The 20344-nt window shown below is 43.4% G+C and overlaps 1 protein-coding gene across 15 annotated transcripts in view; it reads right to left on the bottom strand.

The window, feature by feature from the left end:
* The window catches only part of AAK1 (AP2 associated kinase 1), a 185675-nt gene that overhangs the window by 52886 nt on the left and 112445 nt on the right, over positions 1-20344 (bottom strand). For all 15 annotated transcript variants that reach the window (XM_017340696.4, XM_070068960.2, XM_089326339.1 and 12 more), the window contains exons 6-12: positions 15715-15836; positions 13338-13419; positions 12721-12853; positions 9440-9543; positions 6828-6907; positions 4126-4280; positions 1993-2291 (exon numbers count right to left, since the gene is read on the bottom strand). In XM_017340696.4, coding sequence (XP_017196185.3) covers positions 1993-2291; positions 4126-4280; positions 6828-6907; positions 9440-9543; positions 12721-12853; positions 13338-13419; positions 15715-15836 — 975 coding nt within the window. The remainder of the gene's footprint in view (positions 1-1992; positions 2292-4125; positions 4281-6827; positions 6908-9439; positions 9544-12720; positions 12854-13337; positions 13420-15714; positions 15837-20344) is intronic.

The following is a 20344-nucleotide window of genomic DNA, read 5'->3' as shown; positions in this document are numbered from 1 at the left end:
ATTTCCATTAAAAAGAAACAGAGCATCCTAGAGAAATGAATGATTCCAGGTGTAAGGCAGTGATCTTGAAACAGCTTATTATCCTAGGTAGCAAGGACACCATTAGAGGCCACTGGAGCCACATCCAAAGGACCCATAGCCATTCTGAAGAGACTTCCACCGGTCAACATTGGGACAACAATGTTGACCAACACAAGTAAGTTTTTTAAAACTTCAATGTATTAATAGATAACAAATATGTTAAAATCCATAAATTCATAAATATACTAAACAAAAGAAGACAAAAAGCTTATTGCTCATCTTTGGATAATACTGGGAAACAATGAATTATTCTGAAGACTGGGAAACAAAGGAAAACACTCAAGTATTTTTCCTGTCTTTTCTGTTCAAACAGCTTCCTCACAGGGTAACTAAATAGTTGATGCGAAAATTCCCCATAGAAAAATCCTAGCCCCTAAACAAAGAAGAAGTCCTGCAATATTATTTTGCCATTCCTAATGAATTAAGAGACTTAAGAAATGACCACCAATGGCTTCTAAGATAATGGGGAACATTAAACAAATGGATCAAACACATGGATTGATCTTTTTAAGAGAGGCAATCAGATATTACAGTCCTCCTGATACGATGCCACAGGAAGAGGAAGAGCAAAGAAATATCAAACAGAATAAAATATTGTGCAAGTCTCAAGAAATGACCAGTTTACACAGAGAAGGGAGGAACAGATCAAATGATACCACAGAGATACAATTAGCCAAATCTAGAATGTGGAAAATCCTACAGGACAAATAATCCAGTGTCTAAAAAAATAATTTGTAAAGAGAAAAAAAAGAGGGAGAGAAATCCTATGTATGAAAGAGGACTTAAAAGCTACAGCAATTGCCGGCGCCGTGGCTCAACAGGCTAATCCTCTGCCTTGCGGCGCCGGCACACTGGATTCTAGTCCCGGTCGGGGCGCCGGATTCTGTCCCAGTTGCCCCTCTTCCAGGCCAGCTCTCTGCTGTGGCCAGGGAGTGCAGTGGAGGATGGCCCAAGTGCTTGGGCCCTGCACCCTCATGGGAGACCAGGAGAAGCACCTGGCTCCTGCCTTCGGATCAGTGCGGTGCGCCGGCCACGGTGGCCATTGGAGGGTGAACCAACGGCAAAAGGAAGACCTTTCTCTCTGTCTCTCTCTCTCACTGTCCACTCTGCCTGTCAAAAAAAAAAAAAAAAAAGCTACAGCAATCATTACACAATGAATTTGTCCATTGTGAAAAACTAGAAAAAATAGTGGAAAACAAAACAATATAAATCAACTAAAATTAATACCTGGACTTTGGATCCTGATTCAAACAAACCAACTTAATTTACGAGACATAAGAAATAGTTAAACACTGTGGCTTAGCAGGTAAAGCCTCTGCCTGCAGTGATGACATCCTATATGGGCACTGGTTTGAATCCCAGCTGCTCCACTTCTGAACCAGCTCCTTGCTAATGTGCATGGGAAAGCAGCACCCACATGGGAGACCCGGAAGAAGCTCCTGGCTCCAGATCGGCCCAGCCCCAGCCATTGTGGCCATTTGGGGAGTGAACTAGCAGATGAAAGGTCTATCTCTCACTCTCTCTCTGTAACTCTGCCTTTCAAATAAAATAAATAAATCTTAAAAAAAAAAAAGAAATAAAACACCACTGGATGTTTGACAACAGTAAGAAATTATTATTATTTATTCCCCCAATATAGTATAGTAATGGTGGTATAGTTAGGTTAGCAAAAAAACAAACAAGGAAACAGAGAATCTTTAGAAAATAGCTCCTTCAGCAAGATTCCTCAATCAGCTGATAGATTGCTAATGGCCTGAGAAGGGTGGTGAAAGGGTGGGAATGAGTGATGAAGAAACAATGGTAGAACGGTTAACAGCTCTCTGTCTCCCCAAGGGAGACCCTTGTACCTAGCGGGCCTGTTCACCGTCACGACTCAGCTCTGCACAGCAAGGCTCACGCTGGCCACCTCACCTGCTGAGTCTGGGCCTGCTGCTGTTGCTGCTGCTGGTAGAATGTGCCCGCTGGCTGTTGTGGCGCTGGCTGCTGCGCTGGCTGCTGCGCTGGCTGCTGCTTGAGGAAGAGCTGCTGCTGGTGCTGAGGAGTAGCCTGGGCCTGAGTGGGCAGACCCTGGGCCTGAGTGGAAGGCGTCTGCTGTGGGGTAGGCGGAGCCTGTGGCTGTTTGGGCTGAGGCTGTGGCAGAGGCTGGCTAGGTTGGGGTTGGGCTTTTGGTTGGGGAACACTGGCCAAAAGGCCAGGCTGATTGCTGGATCCTGCAGAGAGAATAAACTCCATGTAAGGGCTTAAAACTTTTCCAGATCCAAACAGCTTTCTCTCTTGCCAACACAATAAAGAAGAGGTTAAGTGGGCAAATATCCCAAAATCCACGGGAGCTCCTCACTGCTTTTCCACGTGCTTTGTCCCACCTGGGATGTCTTTCCACCCTCTTGATAAACTCTTTTCCTCAAAACAAGGTTCAGTAACAAGGCTCAAAATGAGTACACCTCCATCAGTAAGTCCTCTGTTATCCATCATCCCATTGAGTCAATTGCTCAGCACGCTGAGTATCTGTCTGCATCAGAGGTGGGGAACCCTTTTCCTGCCAAGGGTCATTTGAATATTTATAACATCATTTGCAGATCATATAAAATTATCAACTTAAAAATTAGTCTGCCATACATTTATTGAATTTCAAGTCTCGCCTGTGGTGGCCTTGGCAGGGCCAGACCACACGATTTCATGGCCTTTATATGGCCTATGTGCTGGACATTCCCCACTCTGATACATTTTCTTTCTTTCTTTCTTTCTTTTTTTTTTTTTTTTTATTAGTTCTTCTGATACATTTTCTACTGGCCTCTGATGCTACTGCACATAGACACAATCTTGGCACCCACAGGCATGAGATTCTCGGATGCTTTAAGTGTTGCTTACACAACCCCAGTCTGGATGCCTGACTATAAAAGTAGATGGCCACCAAATTCACCTTTTTTTCTTAGAAAACTTTTATTTAATAAATATAAATTTTGAAAGTACAACCTTTGGATTATAGTGGCTTTTCCCCCCATAACCACCCTCCCACCCACAAACCATCCCATCTCCTACTCCCTCTCCCATCCTATTCTTCATTAAGATTCATTTTTAATTATCTTTATATACAGAAGATCAACTTAGTATATACTAAGTAAAGATTTCAACAGTTTGTACCCGCACAGAAACACAAAGTATAAAGTACTGTTTAAAGACTAGTTTTACCATTAATTCTCGTAGTACAACACATTAAGGACAGAGATGCTACATGGGGAGTAAGCACACAGTGACTCCTGTTGTTGGTTTAACAACTGACACTCTTATTTATGACGTCAGTAATCACCCGAGGCTTTTGTCACGAGCTGCCAAGGCCATGGAAGCCTCTTGAGTTCATAAACTCCGTCCTTATTTAGACGAGGCCATAATCAGAGTGGAAGTTCTCTCCTCCCTTCAGAGAAAGGTACCTTCTTCTTTGATGGCCCGTTCTTTCCACTGGGATCTCACTCACAGAGATCTTTCATTTAGTTCAATTTTTGCCACAGTGTCTTGGCTTTCCTGCCTGAGAAACTCTCATGGACTTTTTAGCCAGATACGGATGCCTTAAGGGCTGATCCTGAGGCCAGAGTAAATTCGCCTATTTTTATAGCTTCCTGATGGAGATTGTGAATTAATCCTCTATGAAACAAACCTCTCACCTCATTAGAAACAGAATACCAAATCATGGAGAGGCCCTTTAAGAGATTTTATAACAGACAAAGCATTCAACAATATTCCTTTGTGAGCATCAAAAAAAAAGGTGAGTTTCACTTCTTTAAAAGAGATAGGAATGGACTTATCACAAAATCTGGGACAAGACTAGGAAAAACAGGCTTTAGTGGTCTTGGAAATGCATCTCAGAATTCAGTGAGGGTCTCTCCTTTTGCCACACCATTTCACCACTTCCTTTTCTTGAAGGAAAGCCATTATTCTACATGAGTCCTCTGGATTCCATCCCTAAAGCAAAGCCATGCTACCTAAAGACTTCCCTGTTATCCAGGAAAACAAAGATATATCCAGCCTCACAGCAGTCCAATTACTGACCTGCAGCCTGAGGTGGGGGCTGCACTGTGGCCCTCTTGCGAGGTGTCAACGCTGGCTGGATGGGAAGGATTCCTGGGTTTGGCTGAGTCTGCCCAGCTTTAGGCCTCTGGCGGGGTGCAATTGAAGTCTCTGTGGTGGGAATGGGATCTGTCAGTCTAGAAAAGGAAATGAAAAAAAGATTCACGTTAGAGTGTGGGCAAGAGGGAGAGAGCTAGGAAGAGTTCATGATGCTTCCTGTGACACTCATCCAAATCTTCCTAAGCCAGTTAATCCACTTCCCAAAGGACAGCCCACAGGATGCTGGTGTGCTACTAAACGTTCTGGAAAGGCTTAGTGGACAAGTATGTTTTTAACACAATGACCAAGATATGCTGAACAGATTTCTTTCCAGCAGAACTCTTCATGTGTGAACGTACATGGAGAATCTCAAAGAGAACACGATACAGAAGCCTTTCCAGCTTACTGTATCTTGGGACACTTGTATCCAAACCACATGGGGTATCCCAGAGTACGATTCATGTGGTGATGCAAAGAGGGGTTTGAGGTGGATGGTTTTCTGATGCAGAGGGAATTCAGACTTGGTTAGAACTAACAGCCAGGGCCGGGTCAGTGTTGTGGCATAGTGGCCTGCAATGCCAGCATCCCATATACACATTGGTTTGAGTCTCAGCTGCTCCACTTATGATCCAGTTCCCTGCTAATGGCCTGGGAAAAGCAGCAGAAGATGGTCTAAGTGACTGGGCCCTGGCAACCCATGAAACTCCTGGCTCCTGGCTTCAGCCTGGGCCAGCCCTGGCCACTGCTGCCATCTGAAGAGTGAATTAGCAGATGGAAGATCTCTCTGACTCTTCCTTTCTCTCTCTCTTTGGAACTCTTTCAAATAAATAAATACATCTTTAAAACATAAATATTTTAAAAAAAAGAACTGTCAAAATGGTCTCTCTACAATGAAAACCATGGGAGTGAGTGAATTCTACATGGCAACTGAAAGGAGTAAGTTTGAGCCGTTTAAGAGAAATTCCATTTCCTCCAACACACAGACTCCCTGTTCTCCACAGTAGTAACTTTTTCAGCATCACATTGCCCGACTTTGTGTGTGCCCATGTATCTAAGTTGTGGCTTTACACAGGATGTAAGCAGATTCTTATGTGGCAGTTCCTAGAAAGCTTAAGAAATAAGGTTTAAGAAGTAAGTAGTTCGTGTCCATTGTCTCACTTCCTTAGCCACTCCTGGACACTGCCTCACTGCTCTGTGAATTCATGGCTCATCTGTGAATTCAGGGTGAGCCTTCTGCCTGGGCCCCTAAGGGCTTCATGAAACGAAACAGCCATACCAGCCCTGGCCTACTTACTGCCACGCTTTGTTTACTTCAGAGAGAAAAATAAATAAGTAAACGTTCATCTCCTACAAGCCACTGCACTGTGGCCCTCTTGCAAGGTGTGTAACTCACAAAGTCCACACCTAACACACAGGGAGGACCGCTGCGTGGCTGCTTGCTTCTGCTGCAGCCCATGTGCCAATTTCTACCCATTCACAGCCATCCGGGGGCTGCTTTTGCCTAACCCAGGGCAGAGCTCCTGCTGTCCTTTGAAACTGCACTTTAGGGAGCATAAATGAAGCTAAAGGCCCAAACAAACAAATTTCATGAATATTCCCAAAATACGCTGGCACTTCCTCCATGAAATGCAAAACAGAAAGCAAAGCAGGTGGCACCATGTCTTTCCCCATGACACAATTCCAAGGAGTCTCCATCTTGGACCCAAAAACTTTTCACTGGCATCCTGTTAGGAGGTGCTTTTGTGCTGGTTGGAGCACTGGTCATACAAATGCTATCTCATGTGGGCAGGCTGCAGCCTGGGGAACCGAGGAGGGAAGGAAGATGGCGCAGATAATGCTGGGGGAGTGAAGTGTAATAAAGAAAGATCCAGGGGTGAGGGAGGTGAGCAGATGTCCATCGAAATTCAAATATGAGAACCCCCACCCTGGTCCTCCCCTGAGGGGAACAAGAGTCAAGCTAAACTGCATTTGAGCTTTAGCTCCTCACTAGCTACGTATGTGGTGAGGAGTATGTTGTGTAACCTCCTTCAGCTTTGGGTCCCTTATGAGGAAAATGGAAAGACACATAGACCTACGTTCACAGATGGGGAAACACACGTATGCCTGCATCACACAGCAGATGTGGACATCAAGTGCATTAATGACTGTGAAACCACTTCATCAACTGTAGCCTGTCCAAAATTTTAGTTTCTATGGGCCTCAATGTGTGTGCTTTGTGGGAAAGTAGAAAGAGGTCCTTGGTTAGACTCTACAGACTATGTCTATGCCTAGTACAAGATGGCTATAAACCCAAAAGACTAAGGATCAGGGTGGGGAACGAGGCCAACCAAAAGCCAGGACACACGGTTAGTACACTCTTGTACCGGCAACATTTAGAGCCTGCCACTGCCTCATCTCCCAATACCCCTGTGCCTATTCCCAGGCTCAAGAAACATCTGTGGAGTTCTTGGTTCTCTTTCAAATGTAGATCACAGTATTTCATTATATTCCTCTCAAACAGTTTCTGCCTAGGGCAGACACAATTTCCTTTCCTGATCTGTGCACCCTCGGGTCATGGCAGCTAAAGAACTAAGAAACACAAGGCAGGACCCCCCTGCTGCCATGGCAACCAGAGCAGCACAGGTGCTCACAAAGGCATTTCTTACCTGGCCTTTGGCTGGGTCTTTTTTGCAGCTGCCTCACTGGCTTTCACTGGTTCAGGAAGCTTTGCAGGAATGGAGGAGTTCTATAGAATTGGAGGGGGAGGAAAAGGACATCAAAGATTTCTTTGTAAAACACAATAGCCAGCCTGAGTAGGACTGACGCGCTGGGAGAAGACCACGGTCACTCAGGGTGTGTGGTTGCTGAGCCAGCATCCCCTCCCCACAGGGGAGGCAGCAGTCAATCCACAAGCTGAGCTGAGTTCCTCCAGCCTGGATTCTGCACCATCCAATACTGCCTCTTGAGGAAGCATCAACCAGCTGTCCCTACCCACAAAACAACTGTTTACCATTGCTGAGAGAGGACAAATGACATGAGACTTCTAACATACACTCTTAAAAAACTAGTTACCAAATGAATGCTTCCAATTATATTTCATGTTATTTAACTTTACGAGTGGCAAAGTGGGACTGCAAAAGCAAGCACATACTATACCATAAAATACCCGTAGTATTAACTGGGAAACCTGGCAAACAATACTAGTTATGTAAAACTGGATTTGCAGGGTAAGCATTTCACGCAGAGGTTAAATTGCTTTTAGAGACACCTGCAACCCCCTTCAGAGTGCCTGGGTTCAGGTCCTGAATCTACTTCAGATCCTAGATTCCTGTACTGTGCACCCTGGGAAACACCAGGTGGTGGCTCAAGTGGCTGGGTCGCTGACATCCACGTGGGAAATCCAGTTTGAGTTCTAGACTCCTGGCTTTGGCCTGGCCCAGTGTTAGGAAACTGGAGCAGTTTTATCTATGGCACAATCTACACCCTGATTTACATCCTAGGCTGAAAGCCAGGTGGCCACGTGGCCAAGTGGTCAAGCTCCACTCCCATCCTAATGGGATTCACAGCTCCTACTTCCCTGCCCGCCCTCTGGCAAAGATTTAAAAGGGCCTGTTCCAACACATAGCTCTCTTGGCTTCTCTTCTCTCCGGCTTACTCTCTCTAGCCTTCTCTTTTCTCTCACTCCCCTCTCTCCTCTCCTCTCCTTCTCCCTCTTTGCCCCTTCCCTCCAGTCTGCTGGATTTTCCCCCAATAAACCCTTTCCCTTACTCCGGTGTTTGGTATGCTTTGTGACGGCTAACACCCAGTCCTAGCTATTGTGAGCACTTGGGGAGTGAACCAGCAAGTGAAAACTAACTCTCTCTCTCCCTCTCCTTGCATTTCAGTTAAAGAAATAAATGTAAAAAAAAATTTGGGGGTGCTGGCACTGTGGCACAGCGGGTTAATGCCCTGGCCTGAAGCGCCCGCATCCCATCCAGCTCTCTGCTGTGGCCTGGGAGGGCAGTGGAAGATGGCCCAAGTGCTTGGGCCCCTGCACCCGCATGGGAGATCTAGAAGAAGCTCCTGGCTCCTGGCTTCAGATCGGCCCATCTGGGGAGTGAACCAGTAGATGGAGGACTTCTCTCTCTGTCTACCTTTCTCCGTAGCTCTTTCAAATGGATAAAATAAATCTTTAAAAAAATTTTTTTAAACTGGCTTTTTAGGAGGATTCTCTCATTTCCTTTGTGTTTCCAGGTAAGGGGAATTTCTACTTAAAACAAAAACAAAAACAAAACCACTTCATCCTTTAAGCAGTCATCTCCTAAGGAAGAAGAGGAAATTGATGGATAATCCTGGGAGAGGAAAGTGAGCTTGTCTGGCCCACCTCTGTCTTCCTTGTTTTGTGGGACAGCCTGTCCCTCAGGGAATCAGGCATCTACACCTCAGGCAGTGTGTCTAATGTTAGGAAGCCTGACTGGTCAGGCTACGTCCTCTGATTCAACCATATTGGTAATAAAGCCAATATTCTCAGTTCCAACTGGATGAGTTCTGCATATAATTCCAAATGTGGGAATGAAAGAGGAAGGCTATTTATCGGCACCCTTAAGTCCCAGTTGAGACATCAAATTTTATTAATGGAGAAAGTAGTAAGAAAACTTCAGGTGAGGCTCTATTACAGTAAACTATTCATGAGAACTGGATCATAATATGACATGAAAATATACCAGGATGGTAAAGGGGGTGTTTCCAAGCATTTTATTTTGAAAACTGAGAGCACAGTTTTAAGATTACTAGGTATAGAAAATATTCTTATGGCCTGTTATGTGTAGAGGAAAAACAAGTGTGATTATAGATTAGCCAACAACAAGCAAAATCAAGAATGCCCTGCTGCAAGGAAAGACAGCAGAGAGGAGAAGCTCCAACTGCATCAGGCACGGGGCGAGGGCAGGGCCTGCTTCAGGAGAGCAGCCTGCGGAGCACCTCCAGTGAACACAGCAGGCACGTGGCTCTCAGTGAAAAGATGACAAGACAGGAAGTTGGACACTCTTCAGCCAAAGTGTTCAACTCATTCCCTTGGGCACTTTTTTGTTCAGTGTAATTGCCTTGATTTGATAATTAAATTCCAAGGGAAAAGTAGATTCCCTTTATAGCAATTGCTTCATAGTTAGCATAGTCTGAATGACCCCAGGAGATAAAGCAAGGAACATCTGTATTCATTTAAATAGCTGATTAACACCCCAGGAACTGAAAATGGCAATTTGATAACGTTTACTTCCCTTAAAAAGCATCATTGACATACCTGTACATTTGGAATTGGGCATTCTTTCTTGAGTAGTTTAAATGAGAAGTAGGAGACCTGGTAAATATCTGGTCTTTTGTCGGGGTCTGGCTCCAACATATACCCTAAGACAAACATGTGAATGTATTTCATTACATCCTAATAATTATTACATTAGCTAGGAAACAATTTCTTTCTTGGCTACCAAAGTCTATTGTTTTTAAATTCTTTCCTCATAAAAATCAGACAGTACAATTAGCCCTTTCTTCCACTCTCAAAAAGGGCAGCTTTAACTTCTTTAAAATATTTAATATCCACAAGAAGATAAAGTATGTGCATTTTAACAAAGACACTTGAAGTTCATACTATCCTGCTAAACAAGTCATCATTCTTGATAATTATAATTAAAATCCAAACCTCATGAACTTATATATTACTCTTTTATGGGAGATATTAGCTGATTTCCAGTTCAAAAGAAATTAAAAGTTAATACATAAAGATCTACTTCTACTGCCATCTATAGATCACACAACTATTTCCAGGTCCTGGAAGCTTCTGCCCTCTCTGGGAAACTTATCAGGGAAAAAAACACCTTGAGAATACACAAAAACACACATCTACATATACAAACAATAATGCAAGGTAGTTTGCTGCTTGGGTGATAAATGAATGGTTCAGACACTCAGTTCAGAAAAGACCAGTGAGGCTGCAGCCTTGGGAGAGCTTTCCGAAGAGGCAGGACTGAATCTAGTTAGGCAGGGGGAAGGCAGAGAAAAAGTCACTCCAGGCGAGAGGGCAGCCTAAGCAAAGCACAAGTTGGAACAAGGCAGGAGAATGCCCTGCTATAAGGCAACGGCAGAGCCAGAGGGACAGGGTGGAGAGGAGGCTGGGTGGGTGGGATGGAAGCAGACGGGAAGGGAGGATCTGAAATGCCATGCTGTGGGATCGCCAGCAAGCTGCTCAAGTTTACTGAACAAGGACATTTTGCTGAGAGGGTCAGGTCTTGTAAGAATTGATCTCATGGTAGGGGTGTGTTGCACTGACTACAGCGAGAACAGCTGGTGGCCAATCCACCAGTGCAGGCATGAGGCAGAGTCTGTCTATATTGTTGTGATGGAGATGAGAACAGACAGAATAAAATGAAAATAGCAGAAACTCAAGGGGAAAAAAAAGAAAGAAAAACAATTAGTTCTTGCTCTCCTCTTGCTAGCCAGATCCAAAGAAAATCTTACATATCGCTCACTGGTGTTTGATTGCTGATACCACTGAGAGAAACTGAAAAGAGGGTAACCTGGTATTGGGGAGTAAAAGGGAGGGAGGGACAATGATCATAAACTGAATTTTAGATTTGTGAGTTTAAGGTAACAACTGAATCTTCAAATAGTTCACAAACTAGAATGCTGTATGGGGAAGATGTCAATGGTAGAGAAATTCATAATTAGTTGTTTTTCCCGTTATAAATTTACTGAACAAATGTTAAAAAGGAAAAAAATAATAATACCCAAAAAATCCTACCAGTCTAACATCGAATTTGGCCATTTTCTCACATTGTCTTCTAATCTCATTTACTTAGCTGCAACTCTAGAACAGACATAATGCTTTACCTCTGAAAAAAATCCAACAATCATTAAATGCTATAACCTATTTCTTTAAATACTCATTCTTTTTTGTTAATGAATGGAAGAAACTCATGGATAACACTGGTACAAAGGAATGAGTAGTCACTTACAGACTCTAACTATGTTAACTTGGGTCAGTTACCTACACTTTCTTGGTTTCAGATTCCTCATTTGCATAACAGGGGTAACTAATTATGTTTGATATATACATTAAGAATTAAATAAGAGGCCAGAAGGTTAAGCCGCTGCCTGTGACGTCAGCATCCATGTAAGCTCCCTGCTAACATGCCTGTTCAGAAGGCAGTAGAAGATGGCCCAAGTTCTTGTGTCCCTGCCACCATATGGGAAACCTAGATGAAGTTCCAGGCTCCTGGCTTCAGCCTGGCCCAGTCCTGACTAATGTGGCCATTTGAGGAGTGAACCAACAAATAGAGGACCTCTCTCTCCCTCTCTCGCTTTCTCTCTCTCTTTTAAATAAATCTTAATAAAAATGAAAAGGTCCTCAACAAATGTCAAGTACTCCACCCCACAGCAGCCGCTTCTATTGTTTTCTACTGTTATCCCTTCCCAAGATCCAAACTGGGATGCTCAGGATTTAAAATCTGTAACAGTTATGGGGCCAGTGTTGTGGCATAGTGGGTAAAGCTGCTGTCTGTGATGTTGGCAGCCCATAGTGGCACCAATTTGTGTCCCAGCTGCTCAACTTCCAATCCAGCTGCCTGCTAATGACCTGGGAAAAGCAGAAGATGGCACAAGTGCTTGGGCCCCCATCTCCCACTGGAAGACCCAGATGAAGCTCTGGGCTCCTGGCTCCAGGCTTCAGCCTGGCCCAGCTCTGGCCACTGCAGCCATCTGGACAGTGAACCAGAGGATGCAAAATCTCTCTCGCCTCTCTCTATAACTCTGATTTTCAAAATAAATAAATCTTTTTTCAAAAATCTAAAACAGTTAAAACCTAGATGCCAAATGTCTTGACCATTGTGGAAAAAAGATCAAATCTGTTTCTTTAGCATTTTAGTACAGGGCTTTTGTGAAGATTATTCTACCATCTGGTTAATGAAGGTTAGTACATATGCTTGCTATGAGGATATGAAAGAGTGGGAGAATCTAAGCCTATTGTAAAAAAGCACTGAGTTTAGATGCTTGTCATCAAAATTCAATGATTAACCTAAATGAGAGGAAAAACCAGGATCCATGGAGTTATACAGTCTTAATGATACATTCACTCCAGCCAATGCAGTGCAATCATGTTTATTTGAGTCGCTTCCAGTTTTACAAAGATGGATTTCTTATCACTTGATCTGAGTCAGCTGGATTCCTTTGGTACCAAAGCTTTCACACAGACTGCATCAGAACACTACTCATAGCACAGTTAGGATCTCTGCCTGGGCAGCTGGCTTAGGTAAGAAACAGAGTTTAGATTCCTAGCAAAGACCCACCACTCTATCCACACCTTAGCTTTGAGCTCCAAACCACTATCAGCTAATTTCTTTATCTTGATATCCAATCCATTACTCCTGGAACTTCTTAATTCCTTTATCCTCCATTCATTCCTACTGATTAGAAATAAAAATACGAAACTCCTCTCTCTCTCTGCCTCTCCTCTCTCTGTGTAACTCTGACTTTCAAATAAATAAATAAAATCTTTAAAAAAATGATGAAACTAGAAACTTGAATACTTACTAATTAGGCAGTGCATGTCTTGAGAATATCGAGAGTTATCAGGAATTGTGAAGCTTCCATCACAAATCGCCACCTGACTCTCCCCAAATGGCAAAGTGAAGTAGCATAATTTATACAACAAACATCCAAGAGCCTAAAAAGTAAAGAAAGCAGATTGCTATTAGTGGTTTATTTACCATGATTGTAAATGGCTCAAACAATAGATACCAGCACCATCCACATTTACTAACAGATGTAAAAACTCTTTGCTCTCAATCTATCAGAAACTTGAATTTAGAGCCCAATTCCATGACTTAGCAGGTGAGTCCCATTATTTCTGTCATTATCACCAAACTGGGCTCTCCTAAAGAACAAGTAGTTCACCCAGTTTGCTCTTAATAGCTAGTAATATAAAATGTGAGAAAATACCTGAACAATTTTCTCAGAGCTCTGATGCAATTTCCTTTGTTTTGCTACAAGAAGCAGTAGTTGGTCCCTTCAGATCAAGAACCCAAGGGGTAGGCAGATCATGATATGGTACAGGTGCTACCATGCTATTACATTGTCTGCATTGAACTTAGGAACCTATAGTCAAGATTGCTGACATCTGGGGTGTGGACAGGTTAGTTGACACCTACCCAAATGTCTGCCTTCGTAGTGATGATTTTGCCACTGTACAGGTTGACCATTTCTGGTGCTCGATAGGACAGTGTTGTATATCTACAATCAAGAGATTCAGGTTTTGTTAAATATGTCAATGCTATAATTAAAAACCAGAAACAGCAGTAATAGTTTCTTTTCTTTTCTTTTTTTAAACACATGCAGTATAGAATCCAACTCCCTGGGAGTAATCTATAAAGGAAAGTATGAAATACCAGTGCAGATAAAAAGAAAAGCTTTCAGGGCCAGTTAATGCTGTTACCTGAAACACTGGCATTCTATATGGGTGCCAGTTTGAGTCTCGGCTGCCTCACTTCCAATCAAGCTCTCTGCTAAAGCACCTGGGAAGGCAGTAAAGAATGGCCCAACAGCTTGGGCCCCAGAAACCATGTGGGAGACCCAGAGGAAGCTCCTGGCTCCTGGTGGCCATTTGGGGAGTGAACCAGTGGATGGAAGATCTCTATCTCTCTGCCTCTCCCTCCGTTTCTGTAACTCTTTCAAATAAATAAAATAAATCTCGAAAACAAAAGAAAGAAAAGGGCCGAGCCGCGGCTCACTAGGCTAATCCTCCGCCTGCGGCGCCGGCACCCCAGGTTCTAGTCCTGGTTGGGGTGCCGGATTCTGTCCCGGTCGCTCCTCTTCCAGTACAGCTCTCTGCTGTGGCCCAGGAAGGCGGTGGAGGATGGCCCAAGTGCTTGGGCCCCTGAACCTGCATGGGAGACCAGGAGGAAGCACCTGGCTCCTGGCTTCGGATCGGTGCAGTGTGCCAGCCGTAGCGGCCATTTGGGGGGTGAACCAATGGAAGGAAGACCTTTCTCTCTGTCTCTCTCTCACTGTCTAACTCTGCCTGTCAAAAAAAAAAAAAAAAAAAAAGAAGAAGAAGAAGAACATGTGGGGACTCAAGACACTGATGCACTAAATCCTTAAAAGCCACTTTTCTTGGGTGCTCAAGTGACAAAATCTCCTTCTACAAATCCTTGTTGCCCGAAGCTATATTTTGCTGATTTTTTTAAATGGTAAACCCTTTAAATGTGGCTCAACACAGAGATGCAACTCTGGCTAGGAAACTAAACAGTGAAAGTGGGCCCTGGCTGCAGTGGAGAGCAGACAGGATCAAGAGTCCCTGATCTTTGCTCCTGTAATGGGGCTAAAACAACAATTTTCCTCTAAATGGTTTTCTGACTCAAGATAAGAGTAGAATAAGCACATCCTCAAGTGAGCATCTTTGTATTAGCAACATGTGATTTGTGCTGCTTGAGTCTCTAGACCCCAGATGGAGCTGGTTTAAGTGTCCATCAAGGCTTAAGCCTGAAGTCTTCCTGCTTCAGGCTTGTTGCCTGGGTGATGGGTGATGGGTGAGGGGAGAGAAGGATCAGGGTACACATGTGTTGGTTAGGCTGCTGATTTCTTAGTAGTAACACTGCTGTTGCCTGTGAAAAATCCAACACTGTGGACAGGAAGGGAGAGTCAGGTTCTTACGAGAGCCACAAATCCAAAGAAGGTTTTTCTCACAGAAGCTGATGACTCAGTATCTGTAGAGACTTCAATAACCTACTCACCATTCATTTTACTAGATTGTGGATGAACTCCTTATAAGCAAGAAGCAAGCAGCAATTCCGAGTTCAGTGAAAGGCACATCTGTGACTGATAATGTCATGGTTGTCATAATTTATACTTAAAAACATGACAGTTCACTTATGATATGTGCTCCACTCAGATTCTTTTGGGACATGTGACACCATTAATCAAAATATCTTTGTGCAGTGACCACAGGATCATTGACAAAGTGCTCTAACAATCTTTCCTTTTACTATCCTGGTCAAATCTTTTTTTTTTTTTTTTCAGAAAAAGATTTATTTATGTATTAAAAGGCAGAATTACAGAGAAGAGGTAGAGGGAGGGAGAGAAGAGAGAGAGAGAGAGAGATCTTTCATCCAAAGGTTCACTCCCCAACTGGCCACAATGGCTGAAGCTGGGCGGATCTGAAGCCAGGAGCCAGGAGCTTCTTCCAGGTCTCCAACACGGTTGCAGGGGCCCAAGGGCTTGGGCCATCTTCTACTGCCTTCCCAGGCCATTGCATAGCTGGATTTGAAGAGGAGTTGCTGGGACTTGAACCAGCGCTCATATGGGAAGCCAGCACTACAGGCAGCAGCTTTACCTGCTAAGCCACAGTGCTGTCCCCCCAGCCATCAAATCTTATAAGGACCCTTCTCTTCCTTCACTTAGAATCAAACAACCCAACAGTGGACATGCTGCTGCGAGAAGAAGGACAATTGACTAGCACCACCCATAAACTGACAGTGAACTTGCTTATCTGATAATGGACAAAACCGCAAAAAAGAAGAAAAAGCTTACTTCTTAATCTCATCTTCTACTGCATTGACTCCCTCAGTTTGTGGATTCTGGAATTTGTTGGTGGCACTTCCAAAGTCACACAGGACATAATGGCCTCGATCATGCAAGAGGATATTTTCAACCTGAAAGACATTCCCCAACCATCCATCCCAAGATATCATTTAGTCATGCATGTGAAAATTTGGTTTTATGGTCACATAAACAGTTTTATTTTTGGTACTCTCATTAGCGTGCACAGGAAAGTTATACTCCTTCAAGTATCTCAACAGGGGTCATCCCAAGTAGAATAAAAAGAGATGCATAATAACAGGACAAAATTGGGACAGACAGGGCAAAAGAGGAAACCCCACAGTGAAGAAAGCCAGAGTCCTGTTTCCCTAGGTTTTCAGTTATCTCTCTGCAGAAACAGTCCTCATATCTTTGCCCTTGCCTTCTTCTAGCCTAGCATGCTCTACACGACCCCACTTCTTTATTCAACTACCAAAATCCCTCTTATCCTTCAAATCCTGGCCCCAAGGCCATGTCCTTTTTGAAGCCTTCCCTTAGGCCCTCACTCAGGCAAATGTCATTCCTTCCAATTTTCCTTTAATATTTCATTCTTCTATGATGTCTACTACGTCCTGGGGACCTTATAAATACACATAGTAGTCTTTACTACATGTGGCTGAGATTTCCAGGGTTAATATTTTTTATATTTTAGATACTTCTCAGTGACAAAATGCTTGAGGGTAAATGACAGTTTTGCTATGAAAGCATTACCCTAATTTTTTAAAAACTAAATGAATTCTCTGGATAGTGAGTTAAGAGTAGGAAGGAGCTTATAAAGACCAAAATCTAAGTAAATCCCTGGTATTGAAAAACTACTCCAAATTAGTGGGTACTATGTACTCCAAATGTACTAATTACTTTTTGGCATAGGTGAGCTGCACTAAGATACTAGGGGACAGACCTGGCTATGTGTGGGCAGTAAAATGGCAGCCAAAAAATCTTGTCAGGCCAATAATAATAATAATTAAACCTTCCAAAGACTAATTACCTTTGAAAACAAAGGCAAGAGTAGACTACAAGCTCCTTAAAGACAAGCACCATCTCTTAATTATATTTGTAATCTTATCGACTCAGTGCCTAACATAGTGCCTAGTACAGAAAATATTTGTTGACTAGAGTAAACCAAGACTCAGAAAGACACATAACACCGTGTGTATGTGTGGAGCAGGTGGAAGCACATGTACGTACTGGCTCTGTCAGGATCAAAAACAACAGCCACCAAATACCCAGACCCTACTACTACTACTACAGCTGCTGGATCTTTTAAAACTAGCTAGTCGGTTATAAGAATTTCTTGTTTCTACATCTGTTTCTGTACTTTCCTAAAAAAAAAAATACATTTAGTACATTTTGTAGTCTGTATCTGTTAATTCCAATGCCTGAAGTCTTTGCTGCAAGAAGGTTTGCTATTAACTTATGTTCCTTGGGACATAACCTGTAGGAGGTCTTTGAGATTGTGTTTGAAGTCTCTTGTTCTTCCAGAGGGGATGTGCTGGTGTACTTGGGGCACCACTAACCTGGAATCACTTTAATCCAAAAGTGTGTCCTTGGATTATCACTCCCACAGGCAGTATAAACTATGGCCACTGACCTACACAGACAGGCTCTTATGATTAAAAATTCTTAATCACAGAATTATGAAGTAAAAATGATTAGAACAGATTTGTTCCCTTGAGATAAGGCTGAATCAGGCAAATATTTCCACCCTTGAAAGCTTTTTATAAAGCTCAAAAATTTAATCTAGTTATACAAAATGGAACAGTTGAGCTATCTTGTGCATACAGCCACTTTAAGAATCTAAAACAATTCTAACAAAGCAACACTAACTTTTCAATCTAATTTAAGAGGTTATAGAAATAACTGCCATCATTTCCTGAACTTATGCAATTGCTAGTCCACTGACACATGGATTATCCCACTAAATCCTCACGATAACAATATGATTATTAGCATCCCTGACTTACAGATGGAGAAACTGAGGCTCAGAGTGAGTCACTACCTAAAAGACAGGGAGTAAACCCATGCCTAGAAAAGGCCAGGCCCGCATCTGTGCCAGGGCAGCAAGCAGGTAAGAAGTACAGTAGTTACCCAAGGTTCCCACCATGACCCTCCAACTATGATGATGATTTTATACTTGCCCAATGTACGAGACACAAGCTTAGGACAGGGTTTTCCTTAGTTCTCTATGTTCAGAAATGCTCAGAAATCCAGTCAGTGAGGAACCAGGTATCTAAACAGTAGCCAGGCTGATTTATTCAATGTCTCCTAAACATTCCCTCTATCTCTTAATTCTCCTTTTACACAACTGGTCACTCTCCACTGGTCAAGTCCCAGCTAGTCTTTTCAGACCTTGCTCAAGTCAGTAAAACCTTCCATGACTGCACTATAAAATCTACAGAACCTACTATCAATAGGAAAGGGTCACAAAGGCCTGCAGGCTGAATGAAGTCACGCCCATGGGTTACTCATCCTACAGTCCAGGGCTGCTTCTGGAGCTCTGACAGAACAGAGCAGGTACAAAAGAGATCCCATGGCTGACAAGTCTAACATGTTTACTGTCTGTCCCTCTGCGGAAAAACTATACCAATCTTTTTCTTTCATTGTGCACTGGCATTTACCCTCTTACATATTTATGAAAACAAGTAAAAAAATCTTTGAGGGCAGGACATTGTATTATGCCTGTGTATCCCCCCACAAGACGTAGTCCAATATGAAACACATGCCAGCGATCCTCAAATGTTGCTGATGAAATCATTTATTCGGTGTCATTCAGCAACTATCTTCCTCCTGACCTCACGCACCTTACAGGCCTCCTATGAAACCAGCTTTCTCCTATTGTACGTGTCAGTTTCTATGCTTCCAATGCTGGAAAATCCATCCAGAAAACGGAAAGGATGATTCACTTTAGAACACAAATAAAGTAGTTGTAGGGCCGAAAATCACTGGTGGGGGGAAAGGAGGACTAAGTAGACAAAGTACAGGATACAGATGAGGCTCATTGTTGGCCTGATAAGAACAGTAATCCCTGCTCTGGCTACTTTGCAAATCTGTTGCGAGGATCAAATGAGATTACAAAATCGCTTTGGCGGCAGCCACCTTAGCAACTGCCACATTCTCTACTGGCTCCCTGTCTGTCCCTGTGACTTGTAATGGCTTCAAAAATCTCCATGGTGAAACTGGCCGCTGTTGGTGCCACCACCCACAAAACTCTTAACACAGAGCATGGTGGGTAGCAACAACACTGGATTGGGGAGCAGACGACCTCAGGGACTACTTGAGATGTCTGACCTTGGCCAACTCCTCCTGCCTCTTCTGGCTTGTTTCTCCTCTGCAAAGTGCAGCTGATTCTATTTCCACCATTGCTGCTGAGAGCAAGTAAGAGCATGTACATGAAAGCAAACTACAAATTTCCGTATACAAATGGAAGGTTGTTGTCAGCATTCCTTTACGAAGGAAGCACATTTGAATTCCTACTACATGAAAGTGCTTTTTCCAGGTTCTAAGGGTGATGTTGAGAACAAGGCCAGATGGATTTTCTCATGCAGCTTAGAATCCAAGGATATTAAGAGTCCAAGATAATAATGGTGATAAAAATTATGAAAAAAATTTGGCAGATTAAACACATGTAAGGTGAAGAGGGATGCTATTTTATACAGCATGGTCAGGAAGCTCTCTCTGATGAGGGGAGCATACAACAGAGTGAAGGAGAAACAGCTGCAGACCATCTTGGGGGAAGCCCTCCCAGCAAAGAATAGCCAGCACAAAGGCCCAGAGATGGATGGGCAGTGGGTGCCTGAAGTGTCTGAAGCTCACCATGGTCTGACCAGCAGTGTGCTTGGTGCTGAGACTGGAGAGGAAGCTGAAACTTGGGAAGGGACATATTATGGGCCAGGGCTCTCAGGGAAGGAGAGATGAGTTAATGCTGGGTCATAGAGGAAGGAAAAGGACTTAGCTAAGTAAAACTAGTAACAGGAACAAAGCAAGGAAGTAGCAGAGGTAATAATAATAATAGCATCAGAAGCTTACAGCACTTTTGTAAGCATCAGCACTTAACAAAGTGCCAGATACTGCCCCATGTACTTTTGCCCATAGCATTTCAGGTTACCCTTACAAAGCCTTACCATCCCACTTAACATATGAGAAAAGTGAGGCTAGAGAATTTGCCTAACTTGTCTGAGGTTACAAGGCATGTGAGCTCAGCCTGATGGGCATGATGCAGCTAAGGAGTATGGACAGTTCCTCTTGGCAAAGAGAAGGGAGCAGAGGAGAGAGAGAGGGCCAGAAAAGCAGGCAGAGGGCAGGCTGAAGAGAGCCACTTCAATATTTGTAACAGGTCAGCAGCACACGAAAACGGCCTTTTTTGGAAAGTTAACTTGGCAACAGAGGAGGGAACATCAGCAAGGGAAGAGCATGAGGGCAGGTACAATGGTCTATGTGAGAGGTGACCAGGGCCGCAGCTAAGGTAAGGTCAGTATTGATGGAAAGAGGTAGGCGGCTGAGTGGGTGCAGAGTAAATGAAATTTGGAAGGTGAACAGCCAGCTCGATATTCATATACCACCTTCTGAGAGCCTCAGAGAATTT

The sequence above is a fragment of the Oryctolagus cuniculus genome, chromosome 2 (assembly GCF_051225735.1).
Source record: "Oryctolagus cuniculus isolate XC-2025 breed Fujian yellow rabbit chromosome 2, ASM5122573v1, whole genome shotgun sequence".
NCBI classification, from domain to species: Eukaryota; Metazoa; Chordata; class Mammalia; order Lagomorpha; family Leporidae; genus Oryctolagus; species Oryctolagus cuniculus.
The sequence above is the reverse complement of the archived record's forward strand: the minus strand, read 5'-3'. Positions and strand labels throughout refer to the sequence as shown.